The sequence below is a fragment of the Chionomys nivalis genome, chromosome 4 (genome assembly GCF_950005125.1).
Source record: "Chionomys nivalis chromosome 4, mChiNiv1.1, whole genome shotgun sequence".
NCBI lineage: Eukaryota > Metazoa > Chordata > Mammalia > Rodentia > Cricetidae > Chionomys > Chionomys nivalis.
The window spans coordinates 96,103,404-96,126,657 of record NC_080089.1 but is presented as its reverse complement, the minus strand read 5'-3'; the positions used below and the strand labels follow the sequence as shown (position 1 = coordinate 96,126,657).

At 40.6% G+C, this 23,254-nt stretch overlaps 1 protein-coding gene across 1 annotated transcript; it reads right to left on the bottom strand.

Annotated features, from left to right (window-relative positions):
* Window positions 1–1,027: 1,027 nt before the first annotated feature.
* Dbr1 (debranching RNA lariats 1) lies at window positions 1,028–12,755 on the bottom strand. The gene is made up of 8 exons (XM_057768969.1): window positions 12,433–12,755; window positions 11,822–11,946; window positions 10,171–10,251; window positions 8,515–8,600; window positions 6,518–6,742; window positions 3,922–4,002; window positions 3,565–3,710; window positions 1,028–2,703 (listed from the first exon to the last, which is right to left on the bottom strand). The coding sequence occupies exons 1-8, from the start codon at window positions 12,627–12,629 to the stop codon at window positions 2,019–2,021; spliced, it is 1,626 nt and encodes a 541-aa protein (XP_057624952.1). The 5' UTR covers window positions 12,630–12,755; the 3' UTR covers window positions 1,028–2,018.
* Between the last annotated feature and the right edge of the window lie 10,499 nt (window positions 12,756–23,254).

Sequence of the window (23,254 nt, the reverse complement as noted above, 5' to 3'; positions counted from 1 at the left end):
AGCACAGTCTTCAGATTGCCCACCACCTGAATAGAACATAACTCAAATTTGCCTGTGCCCATTGGCCTTTGTGGTGACAGGCAGCACAAACTGTCATTTGGGTTATAAAGCCACCAGGTACTTTATGGGAATCATTTCTGATAACTTTCATATTTACTACATTTCAACTACAAGCAACATCAATAAATCCTATGTTCCTAAGCAATTCTAACCATACATTCAACCAAGCTTAAACAATGTTATAAGAAAAGTATTTTTGCATCTTTCTTTGTATTTGCATACTTTCAAAGAAATTTTTCTGTGGCAGTGTCTCACTTTTCTTTTTAATTCTCAGTATTGTCTGCACGTATGCCTGCAGGCCACAAGAGGGCACCAGATGGCTGTGAGCCACAATGTGTGTTGCTGGACTTGAACTCAGGACCTTTGGAAGAGTAGGCAATGCTCTTAACCACGGGGCCATCTCTCCAGCCTCATGTCAGTGTCTCTTTACATAGCCTGACTGATCTGGAATTCACTTCATAAATAAGGTTTACCTTTGAGATCTGCACAATCACTATTTGCATACTTTCTTGACTGGGCAAAATTAGAACATTTTTTGTTTGCTTTTTAGAATATCTATTAATTTTGGCATTTTGTCTCATATGTAACTATTTTCTGCTTTAAGAAATTTCAGAGCTGGGCCAACGTAGCACATGCCTTTAATCCCAGCACTCAAGAGGCAGTGGCAGGTGAACCTCTGAGTGCAAGGCCAGCCTGGTCTACAAAACTAGTTCCAGGACAGCCAAAACTGTTATATAGTTGAGAGAGAGAGAGACAGAGAGAGACAGAGACAGAGACAGAGAGAGAAACAGAGAGAGAGGGAGAGACAGAGAGAAAGGAAAAAATATTTGTGATAGTTTAACACTCCAAACTGCCTCAGGCGTACACATGTTCTTTTTCTTTCTTTTTGTTTAAACACTTTTATTTATTTGTTTATTTATTTATTATGTATACAATGTTCTGTCTGTGTGTATGCCTGAAGGCCAGAAGAGGGCACCAGACCTCATTACAGATGGTTGTGAGCCACCATGTGGTTGCTGGGAATTGAACTCAGGACCTTTGGAAGAGCAAGCAATGCTCTTAACCTCTGAGTCATCTCCCCAACCCCTCTTTTTCTTGTTAAAAAGACTTTTCTGGAGAAAACTATGATTTGAATTTGTGGAATTCAAACTAGTGGGGTAAATTCAGTTTCAAATACCTATTGTAAACAAGAAAATAACTTTTTAAATGAATAAATGGAAGAAAACAAACACAAAAGCTTCAAAGTCCCAAAGCTTATGGCAATGTCAAATGCTGCCAGGATGGAAGCCGGCCACTTCAGGATTTCCCTGGGTTTGGACTGCAGAGGGATGAGAATGAGACTCTTGGATCCATGAGTCTGTTCCCAAGCCCAGAGGCAATGGCCTCAGGCAGTCCATCTATTGCAACTAGAGATGAGAGAGGTGTATGTTCCACATGGACCCTCGACAACACTTTACCCCTGTCAGTCTATCACGCAGCAAGAGAGAGGGCATCTAGACAATTCTGTTGGTAATACTAAACTGCACTCTGTCAAGGTAACCTGAATATAGCTACCACGGTTACATAAAAATTTAGGCTAAAATATAATATGCAAAAGCCAACAGGATATTAATTTCAGCAATTAGGTGGCACTTTATGCATCAAAACATTTACAAGCTTCCTGTTTTCATTTATCTTCACAGTCCCTTCCTAGAGAACAGTGTTTCTAGAGTTCAAATGTAGTTAAGTTCCAACAAAGTGGAAGTGAATGTCTTCAAATCATGGTCATCAAATTTCATATGAAATTTTAATAAGTTTATATCTGAAACATACAAACATAATCCTAAAAACAAAGTTATATATAACCAAAATTCCATCACTTCATTATTACAAAGCCCAGTAATTTATCAAAAATTCAACCCTAAAAATAAGGGTGTTGAAATCACATACTACAAACATCACTAAGGCAAGTCCCTGTCTTATTCATCATTATCACCATCATCTACGGCAGCATAGATGGCTTGATTCCGCCTCTTAATTTTCTTTCTTTGCTCAGGCTCATGTTCATTACTCAGCCTCTTCAGCGGAAAGTCAGTCAAGGACTTTTCATCCTCCGACTGCACAGTCTCACCAGGATTTCCCTCCCCACCAGTCGGAGAACGGGATGCATCATCAGAAGACACAAACATGGAGCTTGGCAAGTTCCTGACGTCAGAAAAGCTTGTGGAGAGGTCAGAAGCTTGATGGGAAGAAGGTTCTACAGAGGGTGTGGTCACGTCACCAAGAGGACCCTCCTCCTCCTCCTCCTCATCCAGCATTATTTCATCCGGATTGAAGGAGGACAGAGCAGATGCATCTGTGCTGTACTCACTCCGGTCTTCTTCAGACTCATCAGTCCCCACATCACCCTGCTCTTCATATTCTCCACACAGATGTTGCTCTTCCTTGTCCTTCTGAAGCATGACATTAATGTCTGTGATGCCAAGCTGGGCACAAAATTCAGTAGTCTGCGGATTGATCCTGTGAACCAGCTGCACTTGCGACTGTGGCTTGCTCGGATCGTAACAAGCTGCTGTCATACTGAAGTTACAGGGAACTTTAGGGTCATGGTTCAATTTTTCCATTACTTCCTTCATAGCTTCTTCAGTCGCACTATGATCCCACCTGTAACAATTAGAGCAATTGGTTTGTGTGTTATAACCTCCAAACAGTAAAATTGACTCCAACTATAAAAATTAAAAAAGAAACTAAAAGTTCTACACAAGAGCTTCAGAGAGGGCTCAGTGGTTAAAAACACTGGCTACTCTCCCAGAGGATCTGGGTTCAATTCCCAGCATCTACGTGGCAGCTCATAGCTATTTCTAACTCATTTCAAGGGATCTGACTCCCTCTTCTGGCCTCCATAGGTGCCAGGCACCCACATGGTACACAGACATTCGTGCAGGGTGGTTACCTATATATATAAAATAAAAATTAAAAACTAAAAAACTCATATGGTAAAATTATAATTAACTTAGCAAAGAATCTTTAGAAATAACAACTCTAAGAAAAAATTTTACTCATCCCTCCAAACAAGTATGTGTGTGTGTGAACCAAACCTTTACCATGCTATAGTCTGAAACATGCTCATACACTCATACACTCACTTGGGTTGATGCTTAACAGACCTGTTCTTTTGCCAGCCATGGACAAAAACTTGCAGCCTTTTCCAATATCAGTCAACCTTGAGTACAAAGTTGGGGTCCCATGGCCATGCCTGCCGAGGCCGGGTGAAGGGGGGAGGTGGTCCTAAGTACCCCCAGCCAGGCCCAAATTAGAGACAATAAACAACTACTTAACCTCACAAATGGTCATCAAGCAAGAACTTGCTAGGCTTGCCAAATGCTCAGCTCCCCAAAACCACTGTCACCTCACCCCCTCCTTTCTGCAGACAAAAGCAAACTCTTCAGGGACCAGAATACAACACAGATCAGAGACAAAATTGTACACAGTGCAGAAGGCAAGTTCTAAAATGAGCAGAACTACCTTGTATGCAGACCATTGTTTTCAGGCATATTCCATAGGTTCCCGGTCACATTAATCAGGTCATCAGTGGCCCTGAGAACAGTAAGCCATTCAATATCATACTCTAAGTACTCAGGAGCACTGGGATCATGTTCTATTTCTAACACCTATAGGACGAAATCAGATATTTTAGGTAATTTGTTTATGTTTAACAGTCCAATAATTTTAAATCTAGTTAATTTAAAATGAAAACAAACAACACCAAAGAACTCTCAGAAAACATAAATTATAAATAGCACAAATAAATTCTGAAGTAAAAAATATATTTTTAAAATCATTGGAAGAGTAAAACTTATAAAATTACTATTTTCTTATTACCTGAAGAAAGTCTCTGTGTGGTAAGCATTTGTCCAAGGCTAAAAACTTGGTTTCTTTGCCTGCTTGTTCTTTATCTGTGGCCTAGAAGAGACAAACCATGACGTAAGAATGTTAAAAGCATCACAAGTAATCCATACACCGAATAGAGCAGAAACAACATTTTTACATGCTGAAAAGTTTTTGTGGCCTGATAAACTTCTCCACAGACGCAATAATCCAAATCAGACCAAATCAAACCAAATTAGAAAAGGCCTAGGTTTTTTCAGCGCTCCAAAATACTAGCGCTCTAGGGTGGCATTCCAGCCCCCAGGGATGGAGATGGGGAAGGAAGACAAAAAAAACACGTATTTGTTCTTTGGGTTGTGGTTTAAATACCCTGTGGGAGTGGTCTTGAGCATCTCTGAAGAGGAGTCACCGTTTTTTTGCAGGCTTTCTTGCAGATAGAGTCTGGACTGAGGCAACTCCTAGGGGAGGGGTTTGGGTGGAACTTTTACCCAAACATTCCAGACTCTTTGGGTATATGGATGCCAGGAGCTGGGTGATGCTTCCACCCAAACACATGCTCCCAATTCTGTGCCAAAAGAATGATTACTAAATAAATAAGAAAGAAAGGAAGAGAGAGAGAGAGAGAGGAGAAGAGGAAAGAAGAAGAAGAGGAGGAGGAGGAGGAAGAGGAAGGAGGAGGAAACAAGAAAAGACAGAAAAGAAAAAAGGAAAAGGTCTATATCCACTCGGACAATGGAGTACAAAGCACTATTAGCTGCCGTTTCCTCCAAAACTCAAAACAAACACTGACGACGATGTCAAATACTGACGTGTGTTACGGAATGATTCACAAAAACAAATGAAAGAAACCAGTTGCTAAAAACTTGTACTTTATGATTCTTTTTATATGAATTATTCAGAAAAGACCCGATCCAAATTAGTTATCATCTACAATTAAGGATGCAAAGTTGATACCAATATAGACACAAAGGAGTCTGGGGCAAGATGGACATGTTGTGAGACTGCTCTGTGAGCCAGGCAGTGGTGCACGCCTTTAATTCTGGCACTTGGGAGGAAAAGGCAGGCAGATCTCTATGAGTTCAAGGCCAGTCTGGTCTACAAAGTGAGTTCTAGGACAGCCAAGGCTACACAGAGACCCTGTCTCAACCTCCACTCCCCCCCACCCCCCGCCTCCAAAACTCAAGAGTCAGCTGGGCATGGTGACACAAGTCTCTAATCCCAACATTCAGAAGGCAGAGGCAGCCAGATCTGTGTTCAAAGCCAGCCTGGTCCACATAACAAGACTCCCAGCTGCCCCATCCCCCGCAGTCTTTTAAGTAAAAGAAACAAGATATGGAAAAGCTAGCTATGTCTACAGGTATGCTTGGACGTCAAGCAAGTGTGGTCACTGAGTGGCCACAGACAAAGTGAAGGTGTAACTTCTGCCTTTCTGGAGTAAGACCACAGCAGAAAGTGCTTTGGGAGTGTTTTCAGACACAAACCATCTCAGGCAAGTTGTTAAAGTAGGAAAGTAGTTTGGGAAGCACTACACATCACATTTTCTAGAAAGTGCTCATTAATGCACTAAAGACCCTGAGAATTCTACACAAGACCTCAAAAACTCTCCCAATGCTAACTTTGCATTTTCTAAATGGTGTCCTAACCCCCATCCTCCAAAAACCCCTCTAGTAGTCATCCTGTACCCCTGCCTTCTCACCAAAGCCTTACTATTCTGCCTCTAAAATCTCTCCAGCCTCCATTTCATTCTCTGTGCGCTTTGCCTTAGTTAGACTCTCCTCCTTTGCTAAGCAGCTTCCTGTCTCTGTTGACATCACTCCATTCCGCTCACAAACCTGCCAATTAGTCTTTAGAACAACCACCTGGTTCCATCAGTCTCCACCTTTGCCATTACCTTCTAGCTAACACCCAAACTCTTGTTTTCTCATAATGTACTCCATAGGGAAACCAGTCAGAAAATACAGGTTAACAGTTGGAGATTTCTGCAAGTCTTCTGGAGACCTCCTCAGAGTTATGTCTAATGGCCCAGTGAGAACCATCTCTCTGGAATGGCTGTGATATGCAGTGTTTCCCAAAGCTACTGGACCAAACCCTTCTCTATGTTGGAAGTATAATGTTTCTGAAACCTAGTTTTATTTGAAAACATTGTTAAAGCCCTTTCTGATGTGGACTTACTCTAGAAGAAGCAGGTGCCCAAGTTCTGCCCAGAAAGCAGCTTTGATTCTGCTCAGGCTGTATCTGTCTCTACACCTGAGAGACGGAGCTGGTACCAAGTGCACCGCGCTCTCAGACTGTTAGATCTGTAAACATGTTGGTCTCTCTATTCCTCCTGATACCTCTGGATTCAGCTCAGACATGCAGTCCTTTGGAAACTGACCCCTGCAGTCTGCCTCGGGTGCCCTCAGTCACCTCAGCCCTTTCCAGCACACTTTCCCTGCTCTGTAATTGCTTGTTCATTTCTTGCCCACGCTGAGTACTGAGTAACTCCTGAGGGGCGAGCTGTATTTCAGTCTCTGGCTTTAACACTTTGCCCATTGTGCCTACTTCATTTTATTTGTTTATTAAAGATAAGGACCGATGTTTTCTGTCCTACCTGATGCCGCATCAAGGCTGCAAATTTCACATGAAGATGTGCAGAAAACCAGTATGCGGGCTTTAGGTGCTCCAACAGCTCCGAGGCAGCAGGACTCCCTAGAGTGTTGTTTTCCACTTCTTGGCGAAAAAAAGATTTGGTCTTAAGAAGCTGCTTCTTATTTCCATAATGATATATACTTCTTGGCCAGTCATGAGATAAGAATATATCTACAGGCTGCTTCAACTTGAAGAACAGAAAGAAAATTCTTAAAGAGACTAACCAAAAACAATCAATCCCTTCCTTTCTACACACCATGCCCCCGCTCTTATAGATGGATAATCTAGCTTTCTGCATTAATTCATCCTTAGGACACTTTAAGGACATAGAAACACTAAGCTCCTCATTACCTAGACAAAGAGAAGCAGCTTTCCCTGTGCCTCAGAAATTGTTATAATTCCTGTAGCAAAGGCAGGGCAGCAGAGACTTTCATTAGTCTGCCAATCAGCTGGGGCCTGCCGTGCCAGATTTCTAAAATATCTAATAACTATGGCTCCTTTTCCCTGGTAGACAAATCATAATTTTAAGCCGGGCAGTGGTGGCGCACGCATTTAATCCTGGCAAGTGGGAGGCTGAGACAGGCGAATGTGAGTTCGAGGCCAGCCTGGTCTACAAGAGCTAGTTCCAGGACAGCCAAGGCTGTTACACAGAGAAACCTTGCCTCAAAAAAACAACAACAAAATTATAATTTTGAAGATCTAGAGAAAACAGATTTAGTAAGATTTCCAATGTAATTAATACAGTGAACCCAAAAAACTTAACAGGAATGTATACAGGTGGCAGAGTGCTTGCATGGTCAGTCTTCGGTACAGACTCCTAGACCAATTGTTTCCCTAATGTGTCCACATACTACCAACTAAAAAGTCTCCCTTTGCTAAATAAATTAATAGTTAGAGTTGCTTATAGGGAAAACAGAAAATGTATTCTACACTTTACTTATACATGTACTTGGGAAACTAAATTGAAAAATTACTATTTAAGATAATATGGAATGTAGGTCAGATACAATAGTCGCTGAATGGATAACAAGAATTGAACAGGGGATGACGCCACACTAGAGAAATGGTGGTGGGAAAGCAGCATTCAGTTGGGGTTTAGATTGATGAAGGGAAAGGCACCCAGAAGGAGAGCACACACAGATCGCAGGAAAGGTGTGTGAGCATACTGCGCACCGCAGCTCTAGCGATGGCGCAGGACATGACCACGGAGACAGGCTCTGCTGTAAACTACCAGGGAGTCCTGGGCAGGCTTCTTGTCTGGCTATAACCTTGACTTGGTTTTCTTAATTAGGGAAGGCAGAATGAGAGCTCCCTCACCAAACTTGAACGGAATTATATGAAATACCGTGTGTGAACCACTCAGCCCAGGATCACCCCAGTGGTGGGTTCTCAAACACTTAGCTTCCCCCATTCATCAGTTAAGTCAGTACACTTTGACACCATCTTCACAATTTCTCATGTCCGCTATCATCTTTCCCACTGGTTGTTTTTTTTTTTATTTAACACTATTATTTATTTTATCTTATACTAAAATTTCATAATGTAAGTTTGTTTTCTCTGTCTTTTTCTCTTCTGAGATAAGATTCTACTGTGTAGCCCAGGCTAACCTCAACTTCATAATCTTCTTGCCTCACTCAGCTGCTAAATGATGGGAGTAGGTGTGTACCATTACACTGGGTGAGAATATTTATTTGAAAATATTACTTCATTTCAGTATATATGCTTTATCCTTAACCTAAGTATAATATATAGAACCATAATTTAAATGTTTTACAACTGCTTATTAAATAAACTTATAACCATTGAAAATAAAAATTTGTTCACTTATGAACCTTCTAAACACTATTCAAACTCTGAATTTTAGAAATACTGAATTGCTATTCTCAAATGTTACAAGCCATTATATCAAACACATTTTGGTACAAAACTAAATTTATTTCAAGTCTACTTTTCACATACCTGTTTCAGTTTGTAGACCTCTATATTTCTCACATGATATATACTCCTTATGGTAGATGAATTATAAGGGGGGCACTCAAAATGACCTTAAATTGAAGGGAAATAAACTGCATTACCATTTTGTCTTTCCCAAAGTGGTTCCAAATCTATACTCCAAGGACAGTAACAAAGAGCCCAGCTTTGTAGTCCATGGAGATCAGATGGGGTAAGGAAACAGACTTGCAATTAACAGTTACATTAAACATGTACATTTTAGTCGTCAATTTAATTCATAAAACTTGAAGAATCTGTATGATTCTAAGTCACTACTCTAACTAAAAATCAGTTATATATAGTGGTGACTACATTGAAACTATTAACAAATAAACAGATTATAGATAACAAGACATGGATTTCAAAAACATGTTAAGCCTGGACCCACCTAGGCCCTCCACATATATGTGACAGTTGTGTAGCTTGATCTACCTGAGGGACTCCTAGCAGTGGGATCAGAAGCTGTCCCTCATGCTTGAGCTGGCTTTTGGGAACTCATTCCCCATACTGTGTTGCCTCTCCCAGTTTTAAAAGGGAGAAGTTTAGTCCTACTTCAACTTGAGATACTTTGTGGACATCCATGGGAGGCCTTCCCTTTCTGAATTGAAACAGAGGAGTAGACGGTGGGGAAACGGGATGAAAAGAGGGAGGGGAAACTGTGGTTGGGAAGTAAAATAAATGAAAAAATTTTATTGGAGTGAACCTTGTAGCATGGGTCAGTTCAAAAAAGAATGCACTCCAAGATGAAATTTTAGGGCCTAGTGGCAGCAGGAAAATCCAGCCTCTCTGATGAACTGAACCCCAAACAACCATACAAAGGTGTGTTTATTGATTGTTACACAAAGTATTTGCTCATACCAAGGTCCCTAATCTAACGTACATGTCTTACTGAAGGGGAGCATCACATGCCCCATTACTCCAGTCCTTTATTATGTATCATTCGCAATACATAATAATGTAAGAGCCTCAGGCACGCCCACGGCATTTGTGACCAAAGACATGGGACGGCTGCAATGGCCCTGCAGCAAAACAACCATTGTCTTCTACAAGGGTTCTTCAAGATTAAAGCACATTTAAAAAGTAGCTGTTTATCCTACTGTCTACCCCAGCTACAGCGCCTGCTAAATTCCTACAACGAAAATCTAATTAATTAATTAATAATGATAAAACACATTAAAGCAGGAAGCAAGCTGCAAAAAGAAATGCAAGCAATGAGCTACATGTACACAGTGTAAAACACATTAAAACTCCTGCATATTCAGCAGTGACATGAAACCATCAAGTGAACGATAAACACCCACTCGGAACAGCAATTCCCTGGCTACTGGAAGAGGGAAAGAAGAGCAGCATTGATAGTCAGATCAACAGTGAACTTCAGTTGGATCTATACTGTCGTATTTCTTAAAAATCAAAATTAAAATTGGCAAATTGATAAAACTAGATCATGAACATAAGGATACGCTATATAGTATCTACAATTTCATGTGCATAAAATACTGAACTGCAAAATTAAGAATAGTATTATTTATACAAGAAACCTGACAAGTCAAACTATAAATTTTGCTTATTTATTTTATTCATTTCAAGCTCCGATATATAAAAGTTGTCCACTCAAAACAATACCTTTTCGGTAGTCATGAGATTTGAAGATGCCAGAGATCCCACCAATCCTTACACCTCGGTATTTTACTACACCAGCCAAACCTGAAAAATTATGCAATTCTGTAAAATGTTATAGGCAAAAGGAATCTACTAGGAGAATAAACCGTTTAGAAGCCTGGAATTCCATATAGTCCTCAAATTATTTGAAACTATTTGCCATAATAAGGTTACTCTTCATACAGCATTAATATGCTGAGATGATACACAAGGCAGAGAAAGTCTGAAGTCAATCAGCCAAGAGACTCAGTGGATTCAAAAGCATGAATGAGGTAGGATGTTAAAACCAAATAGAAGCACATGGTACCTAGCTGAACATGCAGTGAGTGGGAGGAATTGGAGAGAGGAGAAAAATGTCCCCTGGTGGAGAATTGCACAGTAGGAATCAAGTCAACAGGTATGATGTATAAAGAACATGCAGTTTCTACACTTCAATTTTGACTCCTCTGAAAATTCACCTTTTCTTTTTGTTTGGTTTGATTCAGGTCTCACTATGTAGCTATGGATTGCCTGGAATTCACAGGCCGGCCTCAAACTCCTAGAGATCTGCCTTGCTTCTGCTTCCAGAGTGCTGGGATTAAAAGCATGTACCAGCATGCCTGGACCAACTTCATCTTTTCATAATACTGAGGTTGTTGGAAGATGATAAATCAATAATGAAATAGAGAAACAAAACTCCCAAAGTTATGATTTCATCACTGGAAAAGCCTGAAATTTACCTAGAAACCATCTATGTTTAAGTAAAGAGGTGAAAGGGTTGCAAACTTTAAAGATGGAAAATGTAGAGAATAAAAGGAACGTTACAAATGATATCATAAGGAATCCATTCAGATAAATCCAGAATGCAGGAGATGCTACAAGACAGTCTTTCATTTTCTACAACAGAAAAACTACATGGAAAAAAAGAAAGAAAGAAAAGAGAACCCACTAGAGGTTAGAATAACTTACTTTGTTAGGTATAAAATGGTACTGCATGTGTTTTTTTTTTTAAAAAAAAAATCACTCAAAAATCACACACTTAAAGATATACAAATGAATGGCACATGCCTTTAATCCCGGCACTCCAGAGGCAGAGGCAGGCGGATCTCTGTGAGTTTGAGGCCAGCCTGGTCTACAAAGCGAGTTCCAAGACAGGAACCAAAGCCACAGAGAAACCCTGTCTCTAAAAATGAAAAAAGGAAAAAAAAATCTACAAATAAAATAATCTAGTGTGTAGGATTTGCTACAAGATATTCCAGTCCTCCCCCACAGGAAAAGTTTAAACTATACTGAATATCTAAATACAGGGGTAGAAGGTATAACAGAGTAACAGTTGCCAAAGCTAACAAGTGAAATTTACTATACTACCTGGTACTTCTGTGGATGTTGAATATTTTCCATTATAAAATCTAATTCAATTAAGAAAAACAGTGCAAATAGCAAAATTTTCGTAATCATACTATTATTTAAACCATTAGAAGAAAGATGGATATATGTTCATGACTGGCCATTGAATATTTTAACACAATTCTCATGATTATATTAAGTTAATGGCATCCCCCAACACCATGTCTTCTAGACGTTGCCCAATGGGTATAAATTCCGACAGGACAAAAAAGTGTACATAAACACATACCTAAATAGTAAATATTTGGTGCTACCCAGCCACCATAGGGTAACTCTTGCAAATGGTTTGAGGCTTCATGGTTTCCTCCGATGAAGATTGTGAGAACTGGGGCCTTTTTCTCTCCAGAGTAGTATCTACAACATAAGGGTAAAGCTGTCAGGAGTCAAATTAGCCGCAGCAGAAAAAGCAAAAGAGGGTCTGAAGGAAAAGGCTGGGCTCAAAACCCGTCAAACGGCCCCCAGTATCCACCAATCCCTGACCTTATGAATGAATGAAATCTTGAGCTCACGCCAGTCTACACCCATTAAGGTCAACAACTTTGTGAAGTGCACGGCAGACTATTCTGGGCGTCTAGAACTCAGCAAGTCCAGTAAAAACTGGATTATTAAATTAACTAATCCTAGAGTTATAGCAATTACAAAGTGGGTATCCAAAACTGCTGGCGTCTCCCCGATCCCTGGGAAGAAGGTGTCTACGGAAAGGAGGACAGGGACATTTCCTAAATGCCAGGTCCTCCAGGCACGGGGGTCAGCGGCAGGAGGAAGCTCACGCGAAGCCGCTCCTGCTGGCCGTCTCGCCTGCGCGCCGAGGGTTCCAAGGCCCGGCCGCGCGCCCCTTACCTGTAGAAGGTCTGCATGTGACGGTACTTGGGCGGCACCGCCATGCAGCGCAGGTCGGCCTCATTGCGCACCGCTTGGAAGTCGCCGCAGCACAGAAGGACATCCACCGGTCCCGGGCCGCGCCGCTCCGCCAGGGCCAGGGTCTCGTAGATCTTGTCCAGTTCGCCATGACAGCAGCCGGCCACAGCCACCCGCATCGTGCCGACGGGCCGCGGAACTCCACCGCGACGCCCTCGACCACCAGCAGCCCGGACCCGATGGCCGAGAACACCGGACAGGTCCGACCCGGACGGCTCCCGCCAACTTTAACACAGTCGCAGCGAGTTCGGAGTCATTGTGTAACTTCCGGTTTTCAAGTCTCGCGAGAGAGGGGGCGCGAACGACCCGGCCGGCACAGAAGAGAAACTTTTTTTTTTTTTTTTTTTGGTTTTTCGAGACAGGGTTTCTCCGTAGCTTTTGGTTCCTGTCCTGGAACTAGCTCTTGTAGACCAGGCTGGCCTCGAACTCACAGAAATTCTCCTGCCTCTGCCTCCCAAGTGCTGGGATTAAAGGCGTGCGCCACCACCGCCCGGCCCAGAAGAGAAACTTTACCCTTGTTTTACATAGGCGTTGTCTGGCTTCTGGAGATCGTTGAGTCCCAGCAGTCTGATGAGTTTGATAGTTTAAAACTAGAAAAGGACATAAAAAAAAATCTCCAAAAATTCTACCAGCAAGGATAAACACCTTAAAAATAAATTAGAAAGTAAGAAAGATTTTTTTCAGTGATGACATTAAAAATTTTTAAATGCAACTTCGAAACTTAATGATTATTTTAAAACTATACCCTCTTGGAATTTCTAAAATTATGTTGTTGTTATTATTATTGCTAAGGGGAACGGGAATTTTCATACCAAGTTGTTGTTTGTCCTATAATACAAGATGAATGAAAGCAGGTATCTCGGAACTTCTGGAGAGAAAAGGTGGCAACTAGTCAATGGAGGATGAATAGCAAAAAAGGAAATCAGTAAAGAAAACAACTGAAAATTTAATCAAGAAAAGAAAATCAAGGTGATACAGAGACTTACATGTCTAAACAATTCATTAACCAATAAAATCAACACATATACAGAAGGACTTCCAAGATCATCTCCCCTTTTCTGTCTAAATAAAAAGGAAGATTTTAACTTTAACATAGTAAAATTACATATAACAAAACAGTTATCAGGCAAGAATTATAGTTACAATATTTATATATACTTTATTTTTATCATAACTAAGGAAAACTATATCTAGTCTTCAACTCCATCAAAGACCCGAAAAGGATATAATATTACCTAAGTTAACAAGAAGTCCATTGTAAGCAACTTCTAAAACTCTAGGATTGACAAAGACATCTTGCTGCCTGGGCTTCTGTAACATCAGAGCATTCATCTTCAACCTACAGGCCCATAGTGTCCAGCAGATTTTTCAGTAAAGCAGGGAATTCCAAAGACAGTTCCGCCTATATTGGCAGCTTGTCAGTCACTTTCTTCTGTGTCCTGCAGAATGTCTGGCAGACTCTTTCATGAAGCAGGAACCCTGAAGTACCGACTCACCTTTATGTAAGTTCAGCAGTAATTTTTTCTGGGTTCTGCATGTCCAGTTCATACAGTAGAACATCAAGCAGTCCAGGGAAGAGCAGTTTCTTGCCCAAATGTCTAACAAACTCCATAAGGAGCTTCTTTAATGCCCATCATCCACATGAAGTAGATTGGTGCTGCCAGAAGCAGATATGTCTCATTGTCATAAAAAGTCTTAAGCTCTTAAAACATTTTAAATTCCATATTCTGTAGTCTTTGAAAGATCTGAAGATTATCTATCCATCTGAAATATCTTTGTACATCTAGAAAATTTAACTAACACAACTATACACCTGACTATTATAGATGACTATCTATTAACGTATATTTTTTAATTATACATTACATTTTTAAATGAGCTGCACAAACATAATACCTTAATCAAGAGCAGAAATAAACATATAACAAAATTGACCTTACATTTTTATCAATAAACCAAGATTTATACCAATGCAAAGTATTCATCTCTGTAGCATTTCCCCCTTTAAATATAAGCAAACATTTATAAACAATATCTTGGAATTTGGGTGCAGTTCTCTTCAAATTGATTCCTGCTTGTTCTTGGGCAAATTAATTTTGGGGGTTCATGAAGACCTCTCGGGGGTTCTTGTTCCATCAAACCACATTAGCCTGGAAGTAATCCACAGATTCTCATCCCCTGTGGAAACAAAGACAGAACCTCTTTTCTAAAGCAACATATCCTTATACCCAAATTTTGAACTCAAGATACCTTTAAAACATATATGTTGGTTTAGTTTAGGAGCCTGTACAATGAAATGTCTCTCTGTACTCGATCCTTCGCAGTCAAAAAAAAATTAAAGAAAACGCAATAATATACAAATCCAGATTTTCTGTATAGTCCATCTTTATATGACTTATTTTTTTATTCCTTTAATCTATGACTGCCTTACTCTGTTTCTTTAAAGACTTTGTTTTATTTTTTAAAACCATTTACATCTTTTTATAACTGTCTATACTCTTTCTCCTCTTTCTCAAGCCTATGTACATTTATCCAACACTTTGGCCCATTCAGAGGTCTTTTTAAATCTGAATCTGTCTTTATTGCCTATCTGTAATTCTTTTCTGACCAGGAGCACTTTTCTTTTTAAATGCTAAATGGATATGTCTAGGGCCAATACAGCCCTGCCTGCTTGCTCCCCCCAGTTCAACATGGCGGAGGCATGTTCACTCCCTCTGAGAGCCATGCACACAGCCCCATTTTCAGCCACATAGCGGGTCTATTTACCATTAAGCAAGTTGTAGCACTCTGTTCACAAACCCCATTTAAATGCTTCATAGCTGGAAGTCCCAAATCTGTCAAGTTGACAGTTAACACCAATAGGGGATATAGCTAAATTGGTAGTTTGCCTACAATGTGCAAAGCCCTAGGTTGGATCCCAAGTGGCTCTAAAACTGGGATTAGTGGTACAATCCTGTAGTCCCAGCACTCAGGAAGTAGAGGTAGGAGGGTCAGAAATTCAGCTACAGAATTTGAGGCCAGCTTAGGTTACATGTGACAAGAAGAGAAGGAGAGAGAGAAAAGAAGAAGGGAGGGAAGAAAGGAAGAAAAAGAAAGGTCAGCAAAATAGCCTGACAACCTGAGTTCAATCCTCTGGACTCACATGGTGGGAGGAGAGAAGCGACACCCACAAGCTTTCCTCTGACCTCCACATTCGCGCTGTGGCACAAGCGTGCCTCTGCTCTCCACATATACATTCAAAATGAAGAAATATGTAAAAAAAAAATCTTACAAATCATCCAAACACCATAAAACACTACCTGCAGCCACCATGTATATGCAAGCATTCAAATATAGATAATAAGTTAATCACATAAGATTAAATGGCTAAATAAATTTCAAAATTATGTTAAATCATTTTTAAATGCACAATTAAAAAAATTAAGTTGTAGTTGGGGAGTAGTTAAAATGATGTCATGTAGAAGTCCGATTCCAACCTTAAGTGCCCAGTGCAGAGTGTTGCTTTGTGTGGGGGGTAAGTTCTCTTCTTCCACTGTGTTGGGGCTTAGGGAATCAAATTTAGGTTATAAAGCTTGACGCCAAGTACTGCACTTCTCTTAAAGGAGCCTCGGTGCCCCTGCTTGCCTGCCGTGAGCCCATCTGTAAGAAAAAAAATGTGGCTGCCAAAAAACTGTGCTAGCCTCGGTTTATTTTGTGTCTAGAATTTTTTTTAAGCTCTCTAAGGTTTTTATGTAGGTGTAGTTACCCAAGTTGGTGCCATTCAGTTGACAGAGGCTGCTCGTTCATTTCTCAGCTGCCCAGACCTGAAATAATCACACCAAAACTATATTAATTGCAATACTGTTTAGCCAATATGTTAAGCGTACTTCTAGCTAGCTCTTACATCTTAACCCATTTCCATTATTTTATATTTTACCATGAGGCTCATGATTTACCCGCAAGGTTCCAGTGTATTTATGTCCTCCAGTGGCTACATGGTGTCTCACTGACTCCGCCCACTTTCTCCTCCTCTATCAACTTGGAATTACCATCTTGCTCTATTCTGCACTGCAATAGGCCCAAAGCCGCTTCTTTATTGACCAACGGTATTCACAGCATACAGAGGGGAATTCCACACCTACTTTCTCCCAGTGTTCAGTTTAGTTTTCTCGCCTAGCTCTATTCTGCCCTATCACAAACCAAAGTAGCTTCTTTATTCATTAATCAATACAAGCAACACATATACAAAAGGACTTCCCACATCATACTGGCTGATTCCAATTTTCACTGTTTTCTGGAAGGAGACACCATAGCAGTGCCTACATTTAATCATATCTTCTCTGCACAAGCCCAGGGAAGCAGTAATTACACAAGCAGGGCAGTAGTAGTACACATCATTAATCCCAGCACTAAGGAGGCAGAGGCAGGAGGATTTCGGAGTTTGAGGCCAGCCTTGTCTACAGAACAAGTTCGAGGACAGCCAGGGCTACACAAAGAAACCCTGTCTCAAATATACAAACACACATACACACTTTGGAGGTGGCCATCTTAGACTATATAGTGAGACCCTGTCTCCCTGGGGAAGACTCTCCCATTCTCGACATTTCTTAGTTGCGTGTCATCTTTTGTCTGGGTTAGAGATCCTGTGGAATTTTCCTCTTCCATGTTATCATATTCATTATTTTGTGTTTGTTTTTGTTTTGTTCTCTGAAATATGATTTTCTTGTGTAGCTCTGGCTGTCCTGGAACTTGGCCTCAAGCACACAGAGTTTTGCCTGTCTCTGCCTCCTGCGTGCTAAGATTAAAGGTGTGCACAGCCACTGTTCAGCATCATGTCCATTGGTGTCACCCTTGCTTGTGCCTTGTTTTGTCAGCCAGGACAGTGGGATTTCATGGGTGTAGCTTCTCTGACATTTCCAGGAGATGCAATCGCACAGCACAATTCCTCTGACTCTTTAGTCTTTCCCCCTTTTCCAGCTGAGAAACCCTATCTTGAAACACCAACATTAGTAATGATGATGATGATGATGAAGTCAGGAGGTGACTCCTGAGCCTTAGTTGAAGAAGCTCTGCTGTGGTCCTGAGTGAATGTATATTATTGACATGAGCATGGCCATGTCAAGGATCCCAGTGTCTCAGACCCATGTAAATGACAAAGCCTCCCCCTGGTCCAAGTATGAGGAAAGATTGCCCTTTAGCTAAAAGCCGTGTATGCAGAACCTATCAAGTCTTAAAGGACAGGCTCACAACCAAAATATGAGGTTTTTTCCTATTTTTGTTCGAAAGTGTTCTAATTTTGAAAGATATTGCAATGGCTATGTAGATTGCTTTTGGTAGGGCATCCATTTTCACAATACTATTTTTCCAATCATTGAGCCTAGAAGTCTTTTCATCTCGTGTCTTCCTCAATTTCTTTCCTCAAGGTTTTAAATTTTTCATCATAGAAGTCTTTCACTTCCTTTCTTAGATTTATCCCATTTTTAAGGCTATTGTGTCTGACATTATTTCATTGTTTTCTTTCTCAGTATATTTATCTATCATTGGTGTACAGGAAAACCACTAATTTATGTTAATTTATTATTATTATTACCATCATTATTATTGTAGGTTTTTCGAGATAGGGTTTCTCTGTGTAACAGCTCTGGCTGACCTGGAAATCACTTTGTAGACCAGGCTGGCCTCAAACTCAGAGATTTGTCTGTCTCTTGCTGGAATTAAAGGTGTACTTCACCATGCCCAGCTTTTAAGTTAATTTTAAATTCTGACATTTTACTGAAAGTGTTAATTACCTCTAAAGTTTTCTGTTGTTGGAGTGTTCAGGGTCTCTGATGTATAGAATCCTGTCATCTGCAAGGGGCACGTTTTGACTTTTTCCTTTTTAAGATTGCATTGTACTTTTTAGGTTTTTTTTTTTTCAGACAGGTTTTTTTTTTTTTTTTTTTTTTTTTTTCTGTATAGCCTTGATTGTCCTAGAACTCACTTTGAGATCAGGCTGGCCTGAAACTCAAAAAGAGATGGCCTATCTCTGCCTACCCAGTGCTGGAATTAAGGGTGTGTGCACCATGCCTCAGTTTATAGATCAGGATGGCCTTGAACTCACTGAGATTCATTTACCTCTCCTTGTGAGTGTAAAGGCATGTGCCACCATGTCCATATTTGTTATTCAATTTTTTACATTATTCGTTCTTTTATTTTATTTATGTTTTGTGTGCATGTATGTATACCTTTGGAGGTCTGAAGAGCACACTGGATCTTCTGGAATTTGATTACTACAGATGTTCGGGAACTACCGTGGAAGAGCTGGGAATCAAACCTAGGTCTCTGCAAAAGCAACAAGTGCTATGACGATTGATGAGCCATCTTTCCAACATCTTTTATTACGTTTATTTATTTATAATTTATTGTGTTGTTCTCTCTCTCTGTGGTGTGTGTGGTGTGTACATGCACACACGTGCATGCAATAATTCATGTGTGAATATCAGAGGACAATTTTTTAGAATTGGTTCTCTGCTTCAACCTTTTTGGGATGGAATTCAGGTTGTTGGGCCTGGTGAAAAGTAACTTACTAGGCCATCTTGCCTGCCTGAATTCTACTTTAAAAAGTATAGTGGGGCCGGGCGGTGGTGGCGCACGCCTTTAATCCCAGCACTTGGGAGGCAGAGGTAGGCGGATCTCTGTGAGTTCGAGACCAGCCTGGTCTACAAGAGCTAGTTCCAGGACAGGCTCCAAAGCCACAGAGAAACCCTGTCTCGAAAAACCAAAAAAAAAAAAAAAAAAAAAAAAAAAAGTATAGTGGGAAGATCTACTTCCAATCGAGATCTTTGAAGTAGGGAGATTCATCATTAATCTAGACCTTTTGATCTTGGAAAATCCACCTCTAATTTGGGCCACACTTTCTGCTTGAAGCCTATATAGTAAGGACATGGAAGAAGGAACATTTTGCTCTTTGCTTGCTTGCTCTTGCCTTACTACTGTGGTAATATTTTGTTTGTGCTTTAATAAATAAAGCTTATCTGAAGATCAGAGTGTGGAGCTAGCCACACAGGTTCGTCACAGAGGCCAGGCAGTGGTGGCACACAACTTTAATCCCAGTGCTCAGAAGACAGAGGCAGACTGTGAGTTCAAGGCCACCCTGGGGTACACGAGATTAAATCAGTCTAAAAGAGAAACAGCCAAGTGGTGGTTGCTCATAGATAATGGTGGAAGTCACAAAACAATTCCACACTAGTTCAGAATTATGAATAATAAAGGGTTATTTATTTAAGGAGACTTACAGATCACTGTCTTAGATAACAGTCCTCTGCACAAACAGGGAACAAGAACAGAGTCTAGTAGCAAAAAGCAAGAGTGGAAAGCAAGAGAGCGAGCCTTTACAGCTGCATTTATAGTATAAAAGACCACGCCCAAGTGGGTTGGTATCTTAAAGGCTATTGGCTGAAGGAGTGGAAGGAGCTCCCATAGCACACACCTTTAATCCCAGCACTAGGGAGGTGGAGATGGGAAGCAATGTGGCTGCGCAGAGAGAGGAAGGTGGAAGGACACAGGAGCTCTCAGGGTTTAGTCTGAGGCTTTGAAGGGATGGCAGTCAGTCTGAGGAGTTGTAGAGACAGGATACTTCATTTGGTCTGAGGATTTCATAAATGTAAGAACTAGTGGCTGGCTGCTCTGCTTCTCTGATCTTTCATCTTTCACCCCCTAATATCTGACTCTGGGTTTATATGATTAAGACCAATTAGAATTTGCACAGCACACTGCATTAGAGCCCACTTCTTTGGATTCTGGCATATACTGAAGACCAGTTGAGACAAGTAGCCTCATGGACTGAACAATTACTGGACTCTTGGACCTTCCATTTATAGTTAGCCATTGAGCCATTTTTGGATTAGCTGGACCTCAACCTGTAAGTCATTCTAATAATGCCCCCCATTCACTCTCTCTCTCTCTCTCTCTCTCTCTCTCTCTCTCTCTCTCTCTTTCTCTCTCTCTCTCTCTCTCTCTCACACACACACACACACACACACACACACACACACACACACACACGCAGCACCCCTTCATGGCTCTGCATCAGCTCCTGCCTGCAGGTTCCTGCCCTGGTTGAGTTCATGTCCTAACTTCCTTTGATGATGAACTATGTTGTGGAAGTGTAAGCCAAATAAACCATTTCCTCCTAAAGTTACTTTGGTAATGGTTTCTTTTGTTGTTGTTACAGAAATAAAAACCTTAAGACAAATATTATTATTATTTTTTGGATATAGGGAGAAGTGTCATTCTTGTTTGTAGAAGTTCTGGAATGTTCCTTGGGCTTAACATGGCCTTTGCTGTCTTAAATCTATAACAGCTTCATTACTAACAGGAGATGTTCACACTAACATTCCCTTTTACAGGGGATGGAGGGCTCATGAGGCGCTTGAGACAGCGCAGAAGTGTCTAACAAGGCTGGTTCCTTGAGTAAATATAGACAGTTAGCAAGTGTTGAAGAGGCTTTGTGAGTGGCTGTCCTCTGAGCCAAGCAACTGACATCTTAGGCATTATGCTGTGTCAGGTTGCAAAAGATCATCCCAGCTGGGTTGCTGAGGACACACACACACACACACACACACACACACACACGGTGGGGGGCACAGAGAGAGATAGTCCAGAAGGCAGAAAGCTAATAGCCTGGGGAAATCCTCAACTAACATAGTGGTGGACACTTGTTCCAGCCTCACAATGGATAATCCAGAGGCATTCTGTGTATTTTCTCAGAGGGGCTTGAGGAATAAACGATGATCTCAATAGCAGACTCTAATGCTGACTTTGTTTTTCTTTCTTTTCTCTTTTTGACTTGGGGATTCTGTTCTTTGGAAGTACTTCCAAATTAAACTACCTATACTCATATCTTATTTCAGGATGAAACAAAGCCAAAAATGTATATTTAATAAACATTTAACACATGCCTATTGTAGGCAGCAAGATAAAAGACTAAGAAGATAAAATTTTTGGAGTGAATAGTATAAAGTTACTTCTCTCAAACATCTATAATCAATATACATAACAATTTCTCTAACAATATATTGTATTATATATAACAATATGTAGGATATATTGTTAATAACAGTATATTGGACATATTGTTATATATATAATACATATTGTTATATTTTTGAATATATAGAGAGAATATATTACTAGATATATTATGTTACAGGAAAGAAACAACTGGTGCCTGAAGTTAAAGGATGATGCAAGCTGGGGAGATGCGCCAAGTACTCTTGCCACTGAGCCTGATAATCTGACCTTCATCCCTGGAACCCTGGATAAAAGGAGAGAATCAGCTTCCCAAACTGTTCTCTGGCCGGCATGTGCATGCACACACACACACACACACGAAATGTAAAATTATTATTATTTTTTAATATTTATTTACTTATTATGTATACAATATTCTGTCTGTGTGTATGCCTGAAGGTCAGAAGAGGGCACCAGACCTCATTACAGGTCGTGAGTCACCATGTGGTTGCTGGGAATTGAACTCACGACCTTTGGAAGAGCAGGCAATGCTTTTAACCGCTGAGCCATCTCTCCAACCCTGTAAAATTATTTTTAAGAAAAGCGGTAAGGAATGAAGTGTAGATCACATAGCTATAGAGACCATGTGCCCAGTTACAATCTGCCTGGTTGTAGTAGGCATCCTAGGACATGATTCTAGGTGCTAGGTGGATGGACATTTAAATAATTTTGTATTTATAAATGGTACTGCCTACTAGAATAAAAAGGAACACAACAAACTTGATTTCACTGATTATGATTTAGGAAAAGTTTAAAATTTTAAATTTAAAATTAAATTGAAATGGCATTATTGGATGAATAATACCCGGGCAAAGACTGGCAAAGATTGTGTAGTTAGGATGAAGATTACAGAATTTAGGATAGAATATATTGTTACAGCAGGAAGGTTCTCTTAAACTTCCAGCCTTCCAGAAGTGCAACATTTGTAACAGACCTATAAGCAAGGGTGATGAGTGATACAAAGAACTTAGAAAGTACAGGAGGAAATGAGGAGCAGTGAGAAACGCTTTTGCTTTAACAGCTCATGGCTTTATCCAGAGGAGCGGTAACAACCTGAATTAGGAATGACTTCTCTTCTCAGACTGTTTTAGTATGAAATATTCAGATCATTGACCTTCCCCCGTATGACTCAGAGGCCGGAAGAAGTCTAATATATAGGCAGCACAATGCTTTCCACATTGCAGGCATGTTGTTTTGTTTATTGGTTCATTTATTCTCATTAGCCCTTATTTTACAGTCGGGAGAACAGAAATATAAGGAGACCAAGCAACCTGTTCAAGATAATGGTGCTAACTAAAGTAGCAAGGATTAAATCCAGGAGTCTTACTAGAGTGCCCATTCTTAACGCACTATACCAGAATAAGTAGGTCGGGCACACAATGTTATAACAGGTAAGGCTTGAGCGTTGAAGCGTGAACCGACCACTCTTATAGGTGGCATGAGACCGGGTTTTGAGACCAGTTTCTCCAGCCTTAAGATGGAGATAGTACCGAAACTAGGAGTTTGGTGTAGAGTGAGATAGTGAATGTGAAAGTGAACTTCAAACTACGTAGGTAACTCCACCTACTAGCGTCTAGGAAAGAGAACCTGTAAACTGAAATTTATGAGCGCCGACAGCTCGTACTGCCTGGGTGAGGCTCCGCCCCCAGCCGGTGGAAGGTGGGGCAAGCAGGCCTTTGCGCATGCGGAGGCCGCTGCCCGCGCCCACCTCTGA